This window comes from Pangasianodon hypophthalmus, chromosome 22 (genome assembly GCF_027358585.1).
Source record: "Pangasianodon hypophthalmus isolate fPanHyp1 chromosome 22, fPanHyp1.pri, whole genome shotgun sequence".
In the NCBI taxonomy this organism is placed as follows: domain Eukaryota; kingdom Metazoa; phylum Chordata; class Actinopteri; order Siluriformes; family Pangasiidae; genus Pangasianodon; species Pangasianodon hypophthalmus.
Window position 1 is genome coordinate 6,295,919 of NC_069731.1, and position 19,379 is coordinate 6,315,297.

The 19,379-nt window shown below is 36.8% G+C and overlaps 2 protein-coding genes across 27 annotated transcripts in view; both read right to left on the reverse strand.

The window, feature by feature from the left end:
- Position 1: 1 nt before the first annotated feature.
- Positions 2 to 5,579, reverse strand: LOC113532744 (dendritic cell-specific transmembrane protein). 2 transcript variants are annotated; one of them, XM_053228095.1, is made up of 4 exons: positions 5,336 to 5,579; positions 1,698 to 2,756; positions 1,199 to 1,531; positions 2 to 960 (listed from the first exon to the last, which is right to left on the reverse strand). In XM_053228095.1, exons 2-4 carry the CDS (start codon positions 2,742 to 2,744, stop codon positions 898 to 900), a joined length of 1,443 nt encoding a protein of 480 aa, XP_053084070.1. In that variant the 5' UTR covers positions 2,745 to 2,756; positions 5,336 to 5,579; the 3' UTR covers positions 2 to 897. The 2 variants fall into 2 exon arrangements, with proteins under 2 accessions (XP_053084070.1, XP_034154031.2); XM_034298140.2 differs by lacking the exon at positions 5,336 to 5,579 and having other exon boundaries at positions 3 to 960; positions 1,698 to 3,161.
- Positions 5,580 to 8,790: 3,211 nt separating this feature from the next.
- The window catches only part of rims2a (regulating synaptic membrane exocytosis 2a), a 194,220-nt gene continuing 183,631 nt past the window's right edge, over positions 8,791 to 19,379 (reverse strand). For 24 of the 25 annotated variants that reach the window (XM_053227795.1, XM_053227790.1, XM_053227786.1 and 21 more), the window contains 5 exons: positions 12,353 to 12,494; positions 12,128 to 12,240; positions 11,879 to 11,980; positions 11,635 to 11,774; positions 8,791 to 11,234 (listed from right to left, as the gene is read on the reverse strand). In XM_053227795.1, coding sequence (XP_053083770.1) covers positions 11,019 to 11,234; positions 11,635 to 11,774; positions 11,879 to 11,980; positions 12,128 to 12,240; positions 12,353 to 12,494 — 713 coding nt within the window. In that variant the 3' untranslated portion in view covers positions 8,791 to 11,018. Of the gene's footprint in view, positions 11,235 to 11,634; positions 11,775 to 11,878; positions 11,981 to 12,127; positions 12,241 to 12,352; positions 12,495 to 16,026; positions 16,477 to 19,379 lie in introns of those variants that run through there. The other variant, XM_026924856.3, reaches the window with a different exon arrangement.

Consider the following 19,379-nt stretch of genomic DNA (forward strand, 5'->3'; position numbering starts at 1 on the left):
CTAGCACTCTTTAACCTCACAAACCTCCAGTCACAAGCATAGAACCTTAACCACAAAACTATCACTTTTTTTCAGCTTGAGGATCTATTACCTATAATCTTTTAGCCCTTCTGAAATGGTCATGTTTTTCATCCATACTTCATTTGGAAAGCAGTGATAGTTTCTATTGATGCTTTTCAGCAACATTAAAATGTAAAATTTTACAAGTTCTGCAATAAAAAGAAATATTTTGGTAATAAACACAATTTCCATATCAATATGACCTTGATCTGTATTTTCCAACTATACAGTAAACTGCATACACATTTGTTTTCATTCTTTTCTTTATTGATGCTTAAATATAAATAATCTGTACATTACATCATATATAATCCAAACAATAAGCAATGACAGTGTATTAACAGCATGAGTATGTTATATAAATATATTAATATTCAACTATAGTCAAATAACCAGTATTCTGAAGTTTAAAAAATTAAAATGACAAAATTAATTTTAAAATTAATGAAACATCTAATAACCAACATATACAATAATAAATAACCGGTATGGAAAAGACGGTGTTTAAGCATCCGAAATATTAACATTTCTTATAAATATATGAAAGCACACAACAATGCATATGACACAAATTCACCTCAAGTATCTGCATTATGTAATAAAAAAGGGTATTTTAAGGGTTCTTTAGGTTTTTTGGATAGGTAAAGGTTCTTAGCTGCTGTATTTGTACAGTTAGACATAGAACCTTTAAGAGTCTCCCAGAGAGACAATTCCAGATTTAGCCCATTTTTCTAATAATGTCTAACGGGTGCATACAAAATGTATACCAATGAAGCTAGGTTTTGTCTATAAAAATAAAAATGAGCGAGATATTTAAAAATAAACTGAAAACAAACCTTATATTTTATTCTCATGGTTGGTGTTTTGACAACGGAAAATGATGGGAAACCAAAATTGGAGCTAGAAAGAAAGAAGAGAAAAATTATATATTAGTAGAGTAAAAACGTCCTAGAGAAATTCTGGCTAATTTTTCAAAAGGTAGCAGTTCAGACACTGGCATTCGTGTTTGATTACCATTTCTTACATCAGTGCGTTGAATTTAACAGATCCTCTCAGGGGAAAAAATACTCCAGATCCAGTAAAATACTACGATACTGTATTTTTGTTCATCAGAAAGTAACTACAAAGGAAAACCAACCTGTGTGGCAAATGATTTCAGGGTTCTTTTTGCATTCTTGGCCGTCCATTTCGATCTTCGTTTCAGGATCTTGGCATGCAGCTCAGCAATCCGCTTCTCTGCATCTTCTGAGTAGAACTGCTCAGAAACGATGAGTCTCAACTGACTGAGCTTTGAAGACACCAGGACCAGAAGAACCAGCAATCCAAAGATGACTGACAGAGGGAGGACTGATTTGTAGAGCCATAGTTCTGGTGCTGGCAAGCACTTCTTTTCAAAAATGGGCACATCGTAGGAAAAGTCATAGACTTTTTGCTTACGTTCAACTTTAATGCCGATAAAGAAGGTTCCTTCCTGGCTCAGAAGAGGTGGATGCAAGAAAAGAAAATATTCCGATTAAATTGAACAATCTGAACCACTGAAATTAGTAAAACATATAAATACATAAGCACTACATATGCAACACTGATAGCCCTGATTCAAACTAAAGCATAAATATACAGTATATCTGCGTTTTTACCTCCACTTTCAGTAACACAGGAACATGGAGTGGCTTCAGCTCTTCTAATCGCTTGCTTAAAACAGAGATAATCCAATAAACAAGACCATCAAGTCCTACGAAGAAGATCCAGGCCATACTATGACTTACAATCGAGACGCTGAATTTAAGCATGGTTTTCACATCTTTTTTGGTTAAATGGGCAGACGGAACAATAATGTAACGTTTTGACTCCTTCTTAGTCAGAGGAAGAACTGAGGGCTTTCCCTGTAATCGTTGGCTTTCATCATACTTCAAGAATTTTTTTGTAATTAACACATTTTTCTGCTTTCTGCTGAAGCGAAACCTCCTCAGGTAGAGACCCGTGGCAATAATGAGTATCATGACCCCTAAAACTGGACATATTTGCTTTCCTATGGATGAAATTCCATTAATGACCACCAACACACTCTCAGCAGTCTTATTCATGGTCGTCTGGGCTTCAGATATTTTCTTCGTGAACTCTCCTGAATGCACAATTGGCTTCAGTTTGAAGTCAGTGTGATAAGCCACCCCCAAAATATTGGTCAGACCTTCTTTAAGATTGGAAGCCACCCATTTTAGCATGTGGATATAGTTGCTGAGAGGTGCTATGTTAATGGCAACAAGCTTTTCCTCCAAATTGCAGACAAAACTCTTTCCAAGTCCCTTCAGGTTCATCAGAGTGTTCCGAATGTTCAAGAAGATCACTATTGTTGTTCCAGCTATAAGGAGCTGTTTCTTGCCTTGTTTCAAGCTGATGGACATCAGGAACAGAATTCCAAAACAGCGAACATTTAGAGAAAACCACATAGCTAGCGTAACACAAAGCCAAAACACTGCAGTGGTAGCAATGGAGACCTCAATGCCAAAATTTAAGGGGAAACGGAGACCAAGGAGGAAAAAAACAGCCAAAATGAAACTGGTGATCAGGCATGAGATAAGCAGAAGGAACTTCTCACTCCAGCTCATTTCGCTCTTTGTAGTGTAGAGGGAACAAATCTGGGATGAAGTCATCTTCAGGCTCGCTTTTAACTTATATAAGTTCATTGTTGGCTTCTTCTGAAATGACACGGAAAAATAGTTCTTATCATGAATATAGCCGACACTGCAGCAGGACAAAAACATACTGTAAGAATTCATAAGTATGTGCCGGAAATCAAATGGCTTTATTAGGATTTTTATGTCAAAAAAAAAAAAGAAAAATGTACATAGAAAATAAGTCTTGATTGCATTAATATTCACATCATTTCCTGTGAAGCCCTTAAATATGCTCTTGTGCAATCAGTTGCTTTTAGAAATTGCATAAGTTGTTGAGTGGAGTCTACCTTTGCGCAAATATGGTGTTACATGATCTTAAAGCAAATAGCCTTGTTTCTGTAAGGTACCAGAGTTTGTTGGAGAACACACACACACACACACACACATATATATGTATGTACGTATGTATGTATGTATGTATCTATGTATCTATGTATATATATATCATGAAGACAAAGGAGCTATCAAAACAAGGCATGACAAGTTGGTTTATGTATTATTCATATGCAAGGAGCTTCTATTCACTTTCTCTACCGGTGTCCCAAAAGTCTCCATACATACAGGAAATTAACACTTTTTAGCAAAATGTCTTCCAAAATGTTTCTGGAGTTCTAATTGTAAGTTTGCTAGCATGCACAATAATTCAAATGATCATCCCATGAATCATCATCCCATCATCATCAACCCATCAATTTGCACATTTGTAAATGTTACTGCTGCTATTTCTTATCAGGTAGCTTCATTTCGATTTGCACATTGTTAAATGCGACAGCTGCTATTGTTATTGTGCAGTTGCACTCAATTTGCTACAGGCTACTGTACAATTGTTTTTGTATTTGTTATTGTTATTGTTTTGTACATAAGTCAGTATTGCACATAGCGATATACTTCATATTACTGCTACATGTGAACACATTACTGTTACTACATGTACTGTAATATTGTTTTGCACAAGTCAATATTGCACATGTTACTGTACTATTGTTTTGCACAAGTCAACATTGCACACTCACACATACAGATGTACATAACCTATATTTCTATATACATAATCTATATTTCTACTTCTGCAACATAGCTACACTTTATTATGTCTGTTTGTATGTGTATGTCTATGTCTGTTTTTATTTATTTATTTTTTTCTTTACATAGTTTGCATTTATCTTGGCATTCAATGTGGACAGCAAAGAAAGAATTTCGTTGTACAGGGAAACTTGGTTTTCCTCACTGTGCACATGACAATAAACGCTTTGAATCTTTGAATCTTGAATCATGAATGGTGGGAAGGTATTTTGGGAAGCTCCTTGTTTAATTCAGCTACAATCATGGTAGGGATATAGCGCTTAAACAGTAATTTTCCATCAATGTTCAATTGAAAAGAGCATGATAAACAACCAGGATACAGTTGGAGTATCACTGGAGAAGCACCAGTAAGGGTTGGATTATCAAAAATGTACCAAACTTTAAATATCCCTTAGAGCACCATTAAATCCATTAAAAAAAAAAGAAAGAATATGGAAGAACAGTGCCTGTGCAAGAGGGGCATTATTCAGAGAAGCAACTAAGCAGCCAATGATACTGGAGCAGAAAAAATCCACAGCAGAGCAACAATAGCATAGACCTATCACAAAGCTAAGCTTCATGGAAAAGTGGCGAGAAGAAAGTCATTGCTTTCCCAATATCAGTGTACTGTATATGGGAGACACAGCAAATATGAAAAAAGGTTCTAGGGTCTGAAAACTCTTCATCACGCAGAAATTACTGTCTCCACTGTGAAGCATAGTGGTGTGAAGATGCCTTTCATCAGCAGGAATTGGTAAAATTGGTCAGGAATGAGGGCAAACAGAATGGAAATACAGGAAAAGTCTGGAGGAAAAGTCTGCAGTCTACAAGAGACCTGAGACTGAGGTAGGACAATACCCCTAAACAAATAGTCAAAGCTCAAGAAGCAGATTCCAAACCTCAGTGTGAAGGAACATCTTTGGCAAGACAGTTGCTGTTTACCATTAAAAAACTGACCGAGCTTGAATACGTTTGCCAAAAAGAACAATCAAAATCCTAATGAAGGAGTTGATTCAGTAGACTTATAGCTGTAATAATAATAATAATAATAATAATAATAATAATAATAATAATAATGTGTTTCACTTATATGGCACTGTACACACACATATATTTAAAGAAAATTATCCAAATTGCTTCCAAAGGTGGCATTACCAAGTACTGAGTTGGGGGGTAAATATTTATGTAATTAGGCCATTTCAGTTTATTTACAAACAAGTTTAAAAACCCCATAGATACACTTTTTGACTTCAACATAATTTTATGTAGTTCAGTGAAATAAAATCCCAATTAAATCCATTTTATTTCTAGGTTGTAACACTATAAAATCTGAAAAATTTAATGAGGTGTAGCACTGTTTAAACTATACAATTATCCAGTATCCTCAGCTAATTGTCCCAACACCCATCCCATAATTGTCATAAGTGCTATAAAAGAGCTATAAAAGATTATATTATATAGAATCTTATCTTATATATTCTTAATAGAATTACAATCTTAGAATCTTTTAGTGTATTTGAAGTTTTAAGCTACCTCACCTGAGCAGATACGAGCTGAGCTGCACACGCCACAGAGTTCTTGAAATAATAGAAATGGTAGAAAAGAATTTCCTCTTCAGCTTTTATGGAGTCAAAACCACAAATGTTTACTCACATTCACGAGATGTCTCATAAGACGGAACCACAATTAAGGAGCTGTTTTTAGGGAAGGAAAATATGGCTGTACAGCTGTAGAGTAGTGCCAGTGCTGTTTTCTCTTCCTTTTTTTCAGAAATTGCTTACATATAACAAGTCATGATATTTCACTTGAATAGCAATGAAAAGCAATAACTCTGTATTCAACCATACTTATCCAAGATACAGCACTGTACCAGAACACATTGTACCAGGGGAAAAAATTAGAAGACATTCAAAAGGTTGTGACATATCTTAAATAAATAAATACATTTTTTTCACTATTTCAAATTTAATACAGTTTTTTCATTACCAAAATATGTTATCAGCTTGAGTTTTAGAAATATTTACTTATATGTCTTAGAAATATTTACAAGGATTTCAGAATTTATTAATATTTGGTATGTCCATCTTTTGATTTAATGACAGCCTTCACTCGAGCTCGCATGCACTCCACGATTTTGTGTAAAATTCGTATGTTAGATCCATATTAGGTCCATATTAGATCCAAATCCATCTGAACACGTGCTTCAATGGATAACATAAGACTCAAAGAAATCTGACCTTTTGTACAAAGGAGTTAACATGATCAATATCACAAACTTGCTTAAATGTAAACAGCAAGTTTACAAATACTGTAAATCTTTAATACTGAAGATATTTCTGTGTTTTAAAATGTTCACACTTCTAAAACGTTTTGTTTATTTCCAATTTTAAAGAAAAAAAAAATCCAAGATTTTCAATGTTGTCTCAGACTTTTGGACCCCAGTAAGTTCATTTCTTATCTAAGAATTATGAGAATAATCCCATTCTTCTCAGGTTTTAGTCATTAAACATCATGTCATTTTATACCACAGCACTGTTGAACGCTCAATTCTGATTTTTCAGAAGGTGGTTGATGATTAATTTTCTATAACAGCTCTGACAATAGTTCCAGCTACAAGGCAAATCACAGGTTTTTGCTGTAATGCTTTATTGTTTCTATAAAACAGCTCATTTACTATACTATACACTTCTTGTATAGTGGATAATCCACATAAACTGATTAAAAACCTAAGCTAATTGTTGATATGGTGAAGGTTTCAGGAAGAAGCAGGGATTAGAAACGTTTCATGTGACTAAAACAAAAAAAAAGCATAATAATATAATATGATATATTAATATAACAAATGAATATAACAATATAATAATAATATTATAACTTAATAAAAAACAGAGTTCGAGAGTAAAAACATTACTTTTAAAAAGTGCTTAACCAGTTAATTATGTTATTTTTCAGGTTGTACTTTCAGGAAAATATAACCTGAACCTAAACATTTTTCACAGTAGGCCAAAATTTCTGTCCAAAATTTGTCACGCCTGGCTACAGAAAGATATGATGTTATATATACAAAATACAAAATATTTTTCCTACGATTCTACAGGCAACAAATCACACTGCAAAGTAGAAGGTTGTTCTGAAAAAGTTCAAATTATATACACATTTCTGGTTAAATGCACTATTTGCTTTCATTTATAATATAGGCTTCATATCTCCCTCTCTCTCCCTCTCTCTCTGTCGAGCTACACATGCTACTCCTGGGATTTCAGTGATCCTGACCCCTTCTGCTCTCCGGACCTGCCTGATCCATCCTAATGCCCTACTTCTTTTTGGAGTTTTCATCGGTTGGAGATCGCTCACTGCTGCTGGGGGTGGCCCCGCATGGACGGCCTGAAGATCATTGAGATTGGTGCCACTTGGGGGCCGTGGAGATGGCTTTGGACTGCGGTTCATATGGGCAGTTGTACTGTGATGGCTTGGGACTGTGATTGCTGAGGTGGCTTTGGGGCTGTGTTTGCTGTGAGCAGTTTTGCACTCAGGTCTCCATCAGCGGACAGTGGATAGGTTCAACAAAACAGACTTCATGTGAAAACTGTCATCAATTTCCTGGTTATACAATTGCGCTATTTGTCCATGTAGTACACAGTTATAGAAGTGATTTATTTATAATCGCACTATCCGTTGTCACCCAGATGAGGACTGGTTCCCTTTTGAGTCTGGTTCTTCTCATGGTTTCTTCCTCATATCGTCTCAGGGAGTTTTTCCTTGCCACCGTCACCTCTGGCTTCCTCATTAAGGATAAATTCATGCATTTACAATTTATATCATTTCTGTAAAGCTGCTTTGTGACGACATCCGTTGTTAAAAGCGCTATACAAATAAAATTGAATTGAATTGAACTATAAGCAAAGTAGGCTTAGTATTACATCTAAAGAACGTTATTATCCCTTCTTTCATTTCATTCTAACTGGCCTTGCACCTACGGGGTTGGGGGTTTGATTCTTCGATTCTCCATGTGCGAGGAGTTTGCGTGTTCTCCCCGTGCTTTAGGGGTTTCCTCCGGGTACTCTAGTCTCCTCCCCCAGTCCAAAGACATGCGTTGTAGACTGACTGGCATTTCCAAATTGCCCACAGTGTGTGAAGATGTGTGTGATTGTGCCCTGCGATGGGTTGGCACACCATCGAGGGTGTCCTACACCTTGTGCCGAGTCCCCTGGGATATGGCCCCCATGACCCTGTGTACGGAAAATGGATGGATGCTGGAGCAGTAATATAAAAATATATTTTCTATTCAAGACAAAAAAAAAAGAAAAGAAAATGTTTCTGATCCCCAATCCTTAAGTTTATTAGGCATTTTGAGAAAGAGCCTCCAGTTTCAATGCTTTGTGAAAGTCAGTGGTAGCACTGTTCCTTTAAGTTTTCTAAAACAGGGACGTCTGCAGGATGGAGGACGTTATAGTTCCTCAGTAACACGCCAAGCTGCATTTCTCGGTCTAACTGACTTCAAATGAGAGAGAAAAGAGAGGCTGGTGAACGACCGACTGTTTATAGCTGCTATAACGTAAGTGATAACTGGAACTAACTTGTTTCATGGACGTTCCACAGTTATGATACGTTGTTCTTTAATCTATTTTTTTTTAAAAATGTTATCATTTGCAAACTGCTGTGGTTTAAGAGGAATAGAACACTTTGGGAAGTGCTGTTATTGGAAAATAATCAACTGCAGGGTGGAGTGGCTCTTAGCTTCACATCAAGCCATTATTTCTTGTTTTGTTCCTTAAATATCTCAATATCAAACATCTTTTAAAAAATTCAGTTTTAAATAACATATTCTTGAAGGCTATATACTATCTGAGTCTATTTGGGTTTTTTTTAATGATGAATTAAAACGTTTTAATCTGTGTAGCAGTCTGTATATGAACCTTACTGCACATCATACATCTTAATTTCTTCTCATGTTGTGGTGAACTGTCCTAACCAAAGATCTCCAACACACAGATTCAATGTAATATCCCTTTTTTATTGTTTAATTTGAAAAATAACTTACATAAATCTCTGTACTCAACCATACTTAACCAAGACATAGCCTTGGCATGAACGCATTGTACCAGAAAAAAAAGAGAAGGCATTCAAAAAGGGTGTAACATGTCTTAGTCGAGTGAGACATTATCCCAATTCCGTGCGATCTTATCTATAGATGTCTGCTTACTTTTTTTTTTTTTTTTTAAATCCAAATTCCATAACTAATGACATATAATATATACAATTGTCAAATCAGAGAGAACCTATACATAGCTTGGTAGAGAAAAGGAAAGATACTGAATGAACACCAAAATAGATTTCGCTTTACATGGAAGAGGAATAATGTCTCTGTATAGCTCCATTCTGATATTATACCTAGAAGAGTCATCTCAAAGTTTTGATAATTACTAAAATAGAAAATAAAAAAATTAACTGGTCTTGGCTTGTAAATAAAATAACAAAAATATATTAAAGGAACTTCCTGAAAACTAAGCAAGAAGACGAAAATCTAGAAATTTCTATATTCTATCATGTGGCAAGTTTTCATGTCATGCGAGCGTCCATGTTGTCCCAGTTCCAGGGTCATGTGTGTAAAACTGCACTATGCAATACTGCAACTGTCCATGAGATGCAGGAAACCATTTGCAAATCAACCATGGGATCATTCATCCTGAATACTGGGGGAAAATATCTGTTTCCAGGATATAAAATTCCCTTCTTTTGTTTTTTTTTTTTAAACAAAATTGGACAAAATTGGTGGAATGTTTTGTTCAAACCCAGCCAAATTTTCTTAAAATTCAATCAGGGACCAAAGTAACATAGTTGACATGCACTGTACAAGAAATTGCAAAAAAAATGTTATTCTGTTTTTTTTTTTTTTCCTTTCCAAATCTTTATCAAAACATGCTGTGTTACTGCACGCTGTGCCCAAGCCATGTTGCAGAAAATCCATTTCAACATGCTTGTTAAATCAAATCGAGTCCAAATAAAGTACAAAACGCAAGACTGTATGATCAGCCCTGCGGAAACGTCGAAACGGTATCGGAGGGGAAAATCTGACAAGAGCAGCAAGAGTTACCCTGGGACAAGAGAGAGAAAAAGAAACATGTACAATTTGCACATTATCTCTGTAAGGCTTCCGCCTTAATCATTGAAATAAATAATACATTTTACATTTTCTTTACCTCACTCGAACAGGAGTTTTTTATCTCTCCACGTAAATAAATTCTAAAGTCCTTATTTAATCATAATGTCCGTAAAAATACAATATAGACCCTAGCACAGGCTTTAGGATAATAAAACAGGATTCCTAATTTTTTTTTCTTTAAATCACGCCATTGCATTCACTCCCCATGAAAACCATGCACTAGTTAAATTTCTCTTTAAAAATAATAGAAATTTTCAAAAAAATGGCTGATCTGTTTCATTTGCGTATATTTTTTTTCTCCTTTTTTTTCTGCAAGTTGCAATCTCAAGAAAATATTTGTTTCTTTGAGATCAGCTAAATTTTGTGTCCATGCAAAAGAAAAAAAAAAAGAGTCCCTTTGAAACTTCATACAATATCAACAGAAAAATCGTTCCATTCCAAACGTTCATCCAGGAAATCTTGAACCTTCTCTTTTCTGTTGATGATAACCTTCTCAGTATTGCGTTTTTTTTTTTGTTTTGTTTTTTAAAAAAAAAAATCTATAAACAGTCTCGCTTGCGATCGTGTGCATATCTGGGGAGTGCAGACGGTTTAATACGGACTCATTTCCATATCACAAACTCTGGGTCTGTTTAAATGGCATGACCCAAGAAACACTCTTCACCCGTTCACATACAAACGAACAATGAACGATAATGGAAGAGAAACAAATGAGCGTTAATATGGGCTTGTGTAGAACCCCATGGCTTCGAAAAGGACAAAAAACAGGTCCATTTCCTTCGTCTGGCTGTTCCCCGACTGTAGGGGTCGCTCTCCATGCTCAACATGTGCGAGGCTTTAGGTTTATTTATTTATTATTAGTATTATCATTTTTTTTTTTTTGCGAGCAAACACAGGACCGCTTTTAGTTTTCACCCCTAAGAAACAGGCTCAGAAGACAACACCAAGCATGCAGTGTGTGTTACTGGGGAGGGGCAGCAACTGGCCTCAAATCTCAAACTCCCACCATCGTGATGATGGATGATGCTACAACAACCACGCTAGTCGATAGCGCTGTGCTACGAGCGGCTGAACGGCGCAGAGCTGCTGTCCAGAGATGTCTGCGATGCTCTTCGAGTCAGAGGAGCAAGCGTCGGGTCCACCAATGAGGACGGGGGAAAGAGCTTGAACCAGCCAATCACCATGTTGGACAAGTCCAGCTCGTCTAAAAGTATCTGTACGGCGCCCATGAATGATTTGTGGTCCATTCGGCCGTAATCTCCCCACACGATGACCTGATGGACGAAAGAGAAATAATGTTACACATCTAATGCCTTCACTTTCAGTTATCAGCACTGAGGCATTAGAATTATTTGATGATTGTATAGATGGATAAAAGTTTTGACCCTCCATAATTGAGACAAATACAAACTTCTTGTAATTATTTATTATTATTGTAATTTATTATTATTATTATGTATTATGTAATAATACATGTACAATGGTAATTTATTGACTCTACTGTCCTGCGCTTACTGGTTGTACAGTCTATTGTATTGTGTTGTGTATAGTTTATTGTATAGTCTGTTGTAAAATGTTGTGTACAGAACCTCAGGATATCAGAACCTCAGAATTCTATATTACATATATCTGAGGTCTGTACTGTATATATGAGGTGGGAAAAAAGTTGCTCACTTGTAAGACTTTTCCCCCTGGACTCTCTTCGAAGGACAGCTGCTGCTGATAAAGAGGGTCCAAGGTTTTGCGTGCTACTTTTGTTTTCTTTTTGGCTATGCATGCTCCATTCTCCAGCAGGTACACCTTCACATAAGGGGCTGGACACACACAGAGTTATTGCACTCAGGTTAGATAAATGGCTTGTTTGGACATCATGGCATTATGTTGATGGTTTATATGATGATTTATAATCCAATCTTACCTGGCAGTGCCTTAGAGCCTGGTTTACCCACAAGGCCTCGGGCCCGAATGACCTCCACCTCCAGAGCTCCTTTCTTCTCCACCATTCCGATCTGAATGTCGCCTGGGCACGGAAAGAAGAAATCCAGGATAAGCAACTGGCATACGTTGTGTTCCATTAACATATCTCTTGGAACGCTAAGCATTTGTATACAAATTGAAGCAAAGAAGCCTGCTTAGTCAAACAGCCTGGTTTATTTTTAGCACTCACCCATGGGAGGTGTAGCCAAAGTCTGTCTGCCTACTAACTGGGCGGGGCCTAGTCCATCCAGGAAGTCGCTGAACTGGCTGTCTGCAGAGAGTCGCACTCCTGGAAAGATCAGGCTACCAGAGAAACAACTTTTACTGTTAAGACTCTGACACCATGAACAAACACATAAAGAGCTGCCTGATGGTACATTTATGTTATATAAGTGTGCGTGTGTGTGTTACTCACTTCCCCTCAGAGCTGAAGCTGTTCATGCTGCCATCAGTGGACTCACGGCTGGCCTGCCGTGTCATTCTGTTCCTCATTTCCACAGCCAGGCCTGTCTCGGTGCTCCTCTGAACAGTGCTGCGCAGTTTCTTTCCTCCTGCTTCTACACAGAGGCACAAAGAACAGAAAAAATGGCGGTTATTAGTCATGAATTCAGAGCAGAAGTTCTGCAGAAAGAAATAAAGAAATAGTTTGTCATGTCAGAAAAAAAAAAAGTTTTGTTGCTGGTAATGAAAACAAAGTAACTAATATAGTAATACATTTTTATAGCTGGTGTTTCACCCTTTGCACCTGGTGTTGCACCTCACTTTTTCTCCTTAAAGCATATCAATTATTCAGTAACCACAGTGAAACCAATAGGAAAGCTTTTGAGGATAAATACATAAAAATAAGGCCGATTTTTTTGGATCCACATCATCTTATTTGCTTTTTAGACATTTAATTTAGATTTTTTTTCCTTTTGACTGGAATCAAGAACACTGGTCAATACACAGAATGGTGTGAAGTAGAGGATGGGGCTGATTTCTTTCAAGCCCAGACTGTAGCTTCACATATCTGAAACGCGGCTAGATTTGGCATCCATAGGGGCTAATGTATTTAAGCACACTTTGCTGATACAGAATAATATAAGTTACACAAATGGACAAATGACTGGTGTCACTGCCTAATACTGCCTAATATTCAGTGTAACGCAGTACATACAGTAGATCTTGTAACTGAGGTGACACTGAGACATAGTTTATTGCAATTTCACGGACATCGCACACAACCGTGGTCCTCCTCAGCTGATCCGAGGTGACAGCTGACTCGTTCTATCAGACATGCTGCTCATCTCTGGATGTTACAAACACTGAACACTCACACACTGCCTATCTCCTGTTAGGTGTCGCTAAGCCCCTCCCCTGCTACCACCATACCACCCCACCGGTCACCGCCAGGTACCACAACTGGCACCAGTCCATGACTTACAGCAGTGAAGAGATGAAAACATGGCAGGAGGTTTTGTTGTGTGAGCTCTTACACACAGTGAGGTTTTATGTTAAATCGTATTTTCAGCATTCCAACTGCTTAATGAATTCTTTCTGACTGAATGTAGGGACAGTGTGGTCATGTGACCAGCGACGTCAACATGATCAAACTAAGCCTTGCTTATAGCTAAAGCAGACATCAGCTGGTCATCAGCTGATCCTAGGCTGAAACCACTTCCTGTTAAGTAAAGATCAAAGTTAGCTTTATTATGCATATTTATTGACCAGCTAAAGAAGTAAATGAAGTCATGAGTACATCACACACTTTAAATAAAACACTTAGCTAAAACCTACAAACACAAAGCAGAAACCTAAATAAAACAAAACAAAAAAAGATCAAGTACTGGCTGAACTGTGTGCCACAGTTTGTATAGCTTCAAATATTGGTGCAATAGTACAAATAAGGTTCAAGTAAAAGAATAACACCAATAGTGTTAATTATAAAAAGCAATTAGTATGAAATATATTCACTGTTAAAGAAAAAAGTACCGTACATTTTTGGTTCCCAAGGTACAAGTAATGCAAATGCCTTAATGTAATCTCTTTCAAGTTATACTTGCAATTTGTAATGGCAATATTACTAAACAATATATTCTACAATATAATTCCTACAATATGCAAAGCCACCTTCTTCTAATATCACTGAAGATGGAGATATACTGTATTATTAAATTCAATATGTCAAATTTGTGCAAATACATGAATGCAGCTCAGCTTGCATGGACCTGTCGGGAGAATAAACAGGACTGCGCAACAGATGACTGATTCTTCCAACATCCATGGACATGTTAATCAATGTTTATGAGCGTGAAAGATTCAAATAGCAGTGGATACATTTTTGTTTGTGACCTATACAAACAGGAAAATGAAAATACCGTGACCATCCAAAACTGCAAGCACCAATTAAAGTTGGGCGGCTCGTTATCTGTTGTTGTTATTGTTGCTGATTAAGTTAAGAGAGCAGTTAGGATTCATAGGATTAATCAGATGTAAGCTGATCCTAAAAGACCATTAATAATTTTAACCCCATTAACGTGACAAAGCAATGAATGATCAATATAGGTAACTGTTTTGACGGAGCATGACAAACATAGCTGTTTAATTCAACGTTATATGTTTACGTTATACCTGCTGATGTTAACTAGCTACCTAGATATTTCCGAAAAAAAAAAGGTAGTGGAATGAACCCTCTGTATCTGTTTTTTTAAAATTATTATTATCTTTGTAGCCACTTTCTTCTATTGTCACTGAAGACAGAGATATATATTTTAACTACAAATGCAGAAGGCTAGCAGTTGTGGCTTTTCTTATGACTTTATTTGTGCCAAACATTCTCAGAAAAAAAATTGTCCTAAACTGTATAATTCCTTGTTGCTCTGTACCATTCCTTGTTGCTGGGTTGGTATGCTCAGATTTATACCTTTTGTACCTTTTGTATCTTTTACACAGAAAGGTGCATGTAATGTACCTTTAAAACGTTATGCTAAAAAGTAATTATGGTCCAATGATGCACCTCAAATCATTTTTCAAGGTACATTATATCCTTTTCAGGTGAAAGAGACATATTAAAAGTACAAAAGATAAGGGAACCACTCCAAGGATGAGGAAAGATACAGTTTAGTACCCTTTTTCCTGACAGTGAATCATTTGTATAAAACTTTAATGAGATCTAGTTCAATCCCCAGAAGGAGACAAACCTAAATCATAAACATCAACACAATAAAGTCTCAAAGTAATAATTTAGCTCTATTTTTTTCCAAACCTTTACACACTACATTCACATTTCTGATTCAGCATCCTCTTCTTCTACCTTTGATTCTGAGCATTCAGAATGACTCTAAATGCACAATGTGCCAACAGAGACCACCTCGCATCATCAGCGTTAGTGCACATGCCCTCGTTAACAGGGTCATAATTACCTCTGAGAAGATAAACCCATTTCCAAATGCCATCTCCAGGAAGAAAATTCTCTCACTCATTAATCCTGCGCTCATTATTAAATCAAACTGAGCTGAATGAAAGCTCCCTTCACAGACAATCGTCTGGTACGTTTGTGATCAGGGATGCTTAAGATTACAGATTAGATTTGGATGACAATCTCTCTAGATTAGCATTCATCCACCTCTTCCACAAGATTATATTTCCACAAGATTACACATATTAAGATTGTCAAACAAATACTTACTCCTGGAAAGTTATTAGCCAGTTTTAGTATGTTATTAATACCAAGAAGCTGAGAGAGCGAAAGAGCTAGACTGAAGCGTCAAGGTCAGGATATGTGCTAGCAACCTTGGCTGAAGCTTGGTCAACACACAGCATATTTTTTTATGCTGGATTTTTTTTTACGTAGAAATAGAATAAGATATGCATGAATTGTCAAAACGAAATATTTTTGGCATGTCTGAGAGGTTGAAATTCTGATGTCTAAATCTAAAACAATCCATTATACAACTATTGATAGAAATGATGCTGTAATAAATGTCTGCAATATATATCGTTATATGACTAAGAAAATTTCAAATCCAAGCATGCATCCCTCTCTTCCTCTTCTGCTATCTCTCCATCTCACCAGACACCAGACTCCAAGAACCAGGATCTCTCTCTCACCTCCTTCCTCCTCGTCGAACGAGTTCATGCAAGGAAAGTAGACAGCCAGTGCCTCAAACGAGGCAGACAGGCTCATGCGGCTCTGCGAGCGCTGCATGCGCCCGTTCCCGGAGCTGGAGCATGATCCGGTGCTCGTTGTGGTGCTACTGGCATCGTGGCTCTGCCTTCCCATGTTGCCTTCGGATCACTTTTGCGCCGAAAGAGCTCAAATGAAGATGCTTGAATGCTCAAAATTGAGATCAACTAGCTGCTCCTTATAAGTAGCGAAGCCCTTAGACAATAACAATGTCCCTAGTAGTAGCAGATTGCACTGGGTGTCTTTTGGGTATGCGTGTGCGTGTGTGTATGTGCGTGAATGAGATCCCTGGAGTATGCAGCACTAGAGCTCGTCTTGGCTTCTCGTCTCGGCTCCTCTCTTTTCTAGAGAGCGCACACACTCAGACTCTATCACTTTCTCTCTCTCATACACACAGAGAGGGGGAGGGGGAGCAGAGCCTCCTTTCCTCCTTTCTCAGCCAATCGGAGGATGTGCTGTGGATGAGCACCTAAGACCTAATGAGCTCTACCCAGAGATACAGCATCAGTGTGTGGATGTGTGTGTGTGTCTGTGTGGCCATTAGCAATCACAGCATCTCCTCTATCCTCCTGACTTCCAGAGTGACCATGCACCACACGCCAGACACTCCCAGTTCACGTGGCTGGCACGCATACACGCACACGCGCACACACACACACACACACACAAGGTGTGACATCCCTCCATTTAGTAAACGTTTCTTCTACTCAGATAACAAACAGAGTCGGCTGTTTGTCTGCCTATAATTACAGGCTCTCTCACTTTATGGTCTTAGCAGTCCATCATTTCCCAGCATGTTGACTTGGAAGAAGTCTGACTCAATAATAAAAACATTTTCATTTCAACTTTAATAGAAAAAATACATTAAGAATGACTCACAACATAGCTACTACACAGAATAAACCACATAAAATTACTAATAACTAAATAAAACTTACCACAGAATATCAAAATTATTTTAAATTAAAGATTATGGATAGTAAGCAATACTTTACCATAGAAAATTACTAATAGCTAGATAAACGTTACTTCAGAATATCAACGAGAAAGCCAGTTAAAGTTACCACTGGAGATTATTGATAGCTAGCTAAAAAGTTACCACAGATGTTTAATGATAGGTAGCTAAAAGTTACCACAGAATTTTAATGATAGCAGGCTAAAAGTTACCACAGAATATTTAAAAAGCCAGTTAAACTTGTCACAGGAGATTATTGTTAGTTAGCTAAAAAGTTACCACAGATGTTCGCAGAATTTTAATGAAAGCTAGCTAAAAGTTACCACAGAATATTAAAACAACCAGTTAAAGTTGTCATGGGGATTTCTGATAGCTAGCTAAAAGAAGATAATAGACAACTATTTAAAATTTACCTCAGACAATTACTGATAACTAGCTACACTTTATCAGAGAAGAGTATTGATATCTAGATAAAAGTTACCTCAGAAAATTACTCTAAAATTTACCACGAAGACAAGTGATAGCTAGCTAAAAGCTTATTGATAGCTATCTTCCAGTCACCAAAAATATTACTGATAGCTACCTAAAATCACCAGAGATGATTATTCATAGCTAGCTAAAACTCACCACAGAAGATTACTGATGGCTAGCTTGAAGTTACCTCAGAAGTTAATTGGTATCTATCTAAAAGTTACCTGAGAAAATTAATAGCTAGCTAAATGCTACCACAGAGTATTGATAGCTAGCTTAGTTACCATTATTTCTGGCAGAAGACTAAACCTATGACTAAAATAGAAAAACATTACAAGAATTAAAACCAACAAATATATAATAATTATATGGTAATATAATAATACAACAATTATAATATGATGGTCTAAAGAGATTTTGCAGCAGGTTTTGCAAATAAATATCAGTCCCTAAAACACAGACTTCTGTAAAGAAAGCTAGCTCAAGTAGAAGCTCTAATGCTTATTGATTTTGTCAGAATCAATGCACATTAGATCTTATTATATTATAATCATTATGACCTTTATACAAAGAGCTCACTGCTCTGAATGTGCTCACCTGAAAAAAAAAAAATTCAAATAAAAAATAAATAAATAAATAAAAACCTACATTGATGTCACAACGGGATTAGTGATAGGAGACAGCCGAGGGAGAACTAATTACACACGTTCATTAAAAGATGAAGATCTTATTAGGGAAAGAGCATTCTATCCTTTTCTCCACAGCTGCTGGGGGATTTAAGGAGTGCCGAGTGCAAGCACTTTTTATAAGAATAAAGGTACAGGAGTGCTGAAATGAAAGATCCCATTTAAGGAGTCCAAAATGTCTTTTTATTATTATTATTATTATTTTACGAGATTAAAATTTACCTCAGATTTGAACAATATATATTATATAATCTATATAAAGTCATCTATATGATATTCAATACATGGTCTTCGTAATATCATTCAGCACAGGTTTATTACATTACAGAACTCTACCCCACAGAACTATAACCCCATAATGCACTATTATCATTACATACTGCACTACTATTCCCCTGTAATGTACATTTACAGCCCCATAATGCACTACTATAACCACATAATGCACTATTATGATCCAACAACGCATTACTATGACCAAATAATGCACTATTATGATTACACAATGCACTACTATGACCACATGATGAACTATTATGATCACACAATGCAGTGCATTCCTTTGACCCCCACAATGCACAACTACTGTATGCCCCCATAATACAATAATATGATCCAGCTATGCACTACTATGACCCAGTTATGTACGATGCGCTAGCTATGCACTTCACTCTCTACTACTCTACCACCAGTACACACCACTTTGATTCATTTATGACCCATTATGTCTGCTCATACCATGGATCCTTTGCCAAATGGCAATATATGGTAAGAAACATGATGAGGGTGGAGATGTTTTGACAGGCTCTCCTGTTCTTAGAGTAAAGCAACAAGACAGTAAAATATCGAGATAGTAATGCATAGGCAGGATGGCAAACTCTCTCTCTCTCTCTCTCTATATATATATATATATATAAACCCCAGGTCTCAAAAATACCACTTAAAAGTCAGGAAGGCAGTGGACCATGTATATATCATTAGAACACCAACCTATCCATGCGCAATTTAGCTCTAATTAAGTACATTGTAGGAGAATGTCATCAAATGACTTTACAGGTCAGTTAAAACCATATGGAGCTGAATCACAAAGTGTTAGCATGGCTCATCCAGTGCTGAAGCACACACACACACACAGACACATCACAGGATGTGGCCAATATAATAT

Bases quoted from the DNA above. Each gene is read 5' to 3' on its own strand.
- LOC113532744 (XM_034298140.2), bottom strand. From the start codon at position 2,837: ATGAATTCTTACAGTATGTTTTTGTCCTGCTGCAGTGTCGGCTATATT. The intron at 1,532-1,697 runs GTAAAAACGCAG...CTTCTGAGCCAG, and splicing joins CTGTGTTACTGAAAGTGGAG to GAAGGAACCTTCTTTATCGG. The intron at 961-1,198 runs GTTGGTTTTCCT...CTTTCTTTCTAG, and splicing joins TGAAATCATTTGCCACACAG to CTCCAATTTTGGTTTCCCAT.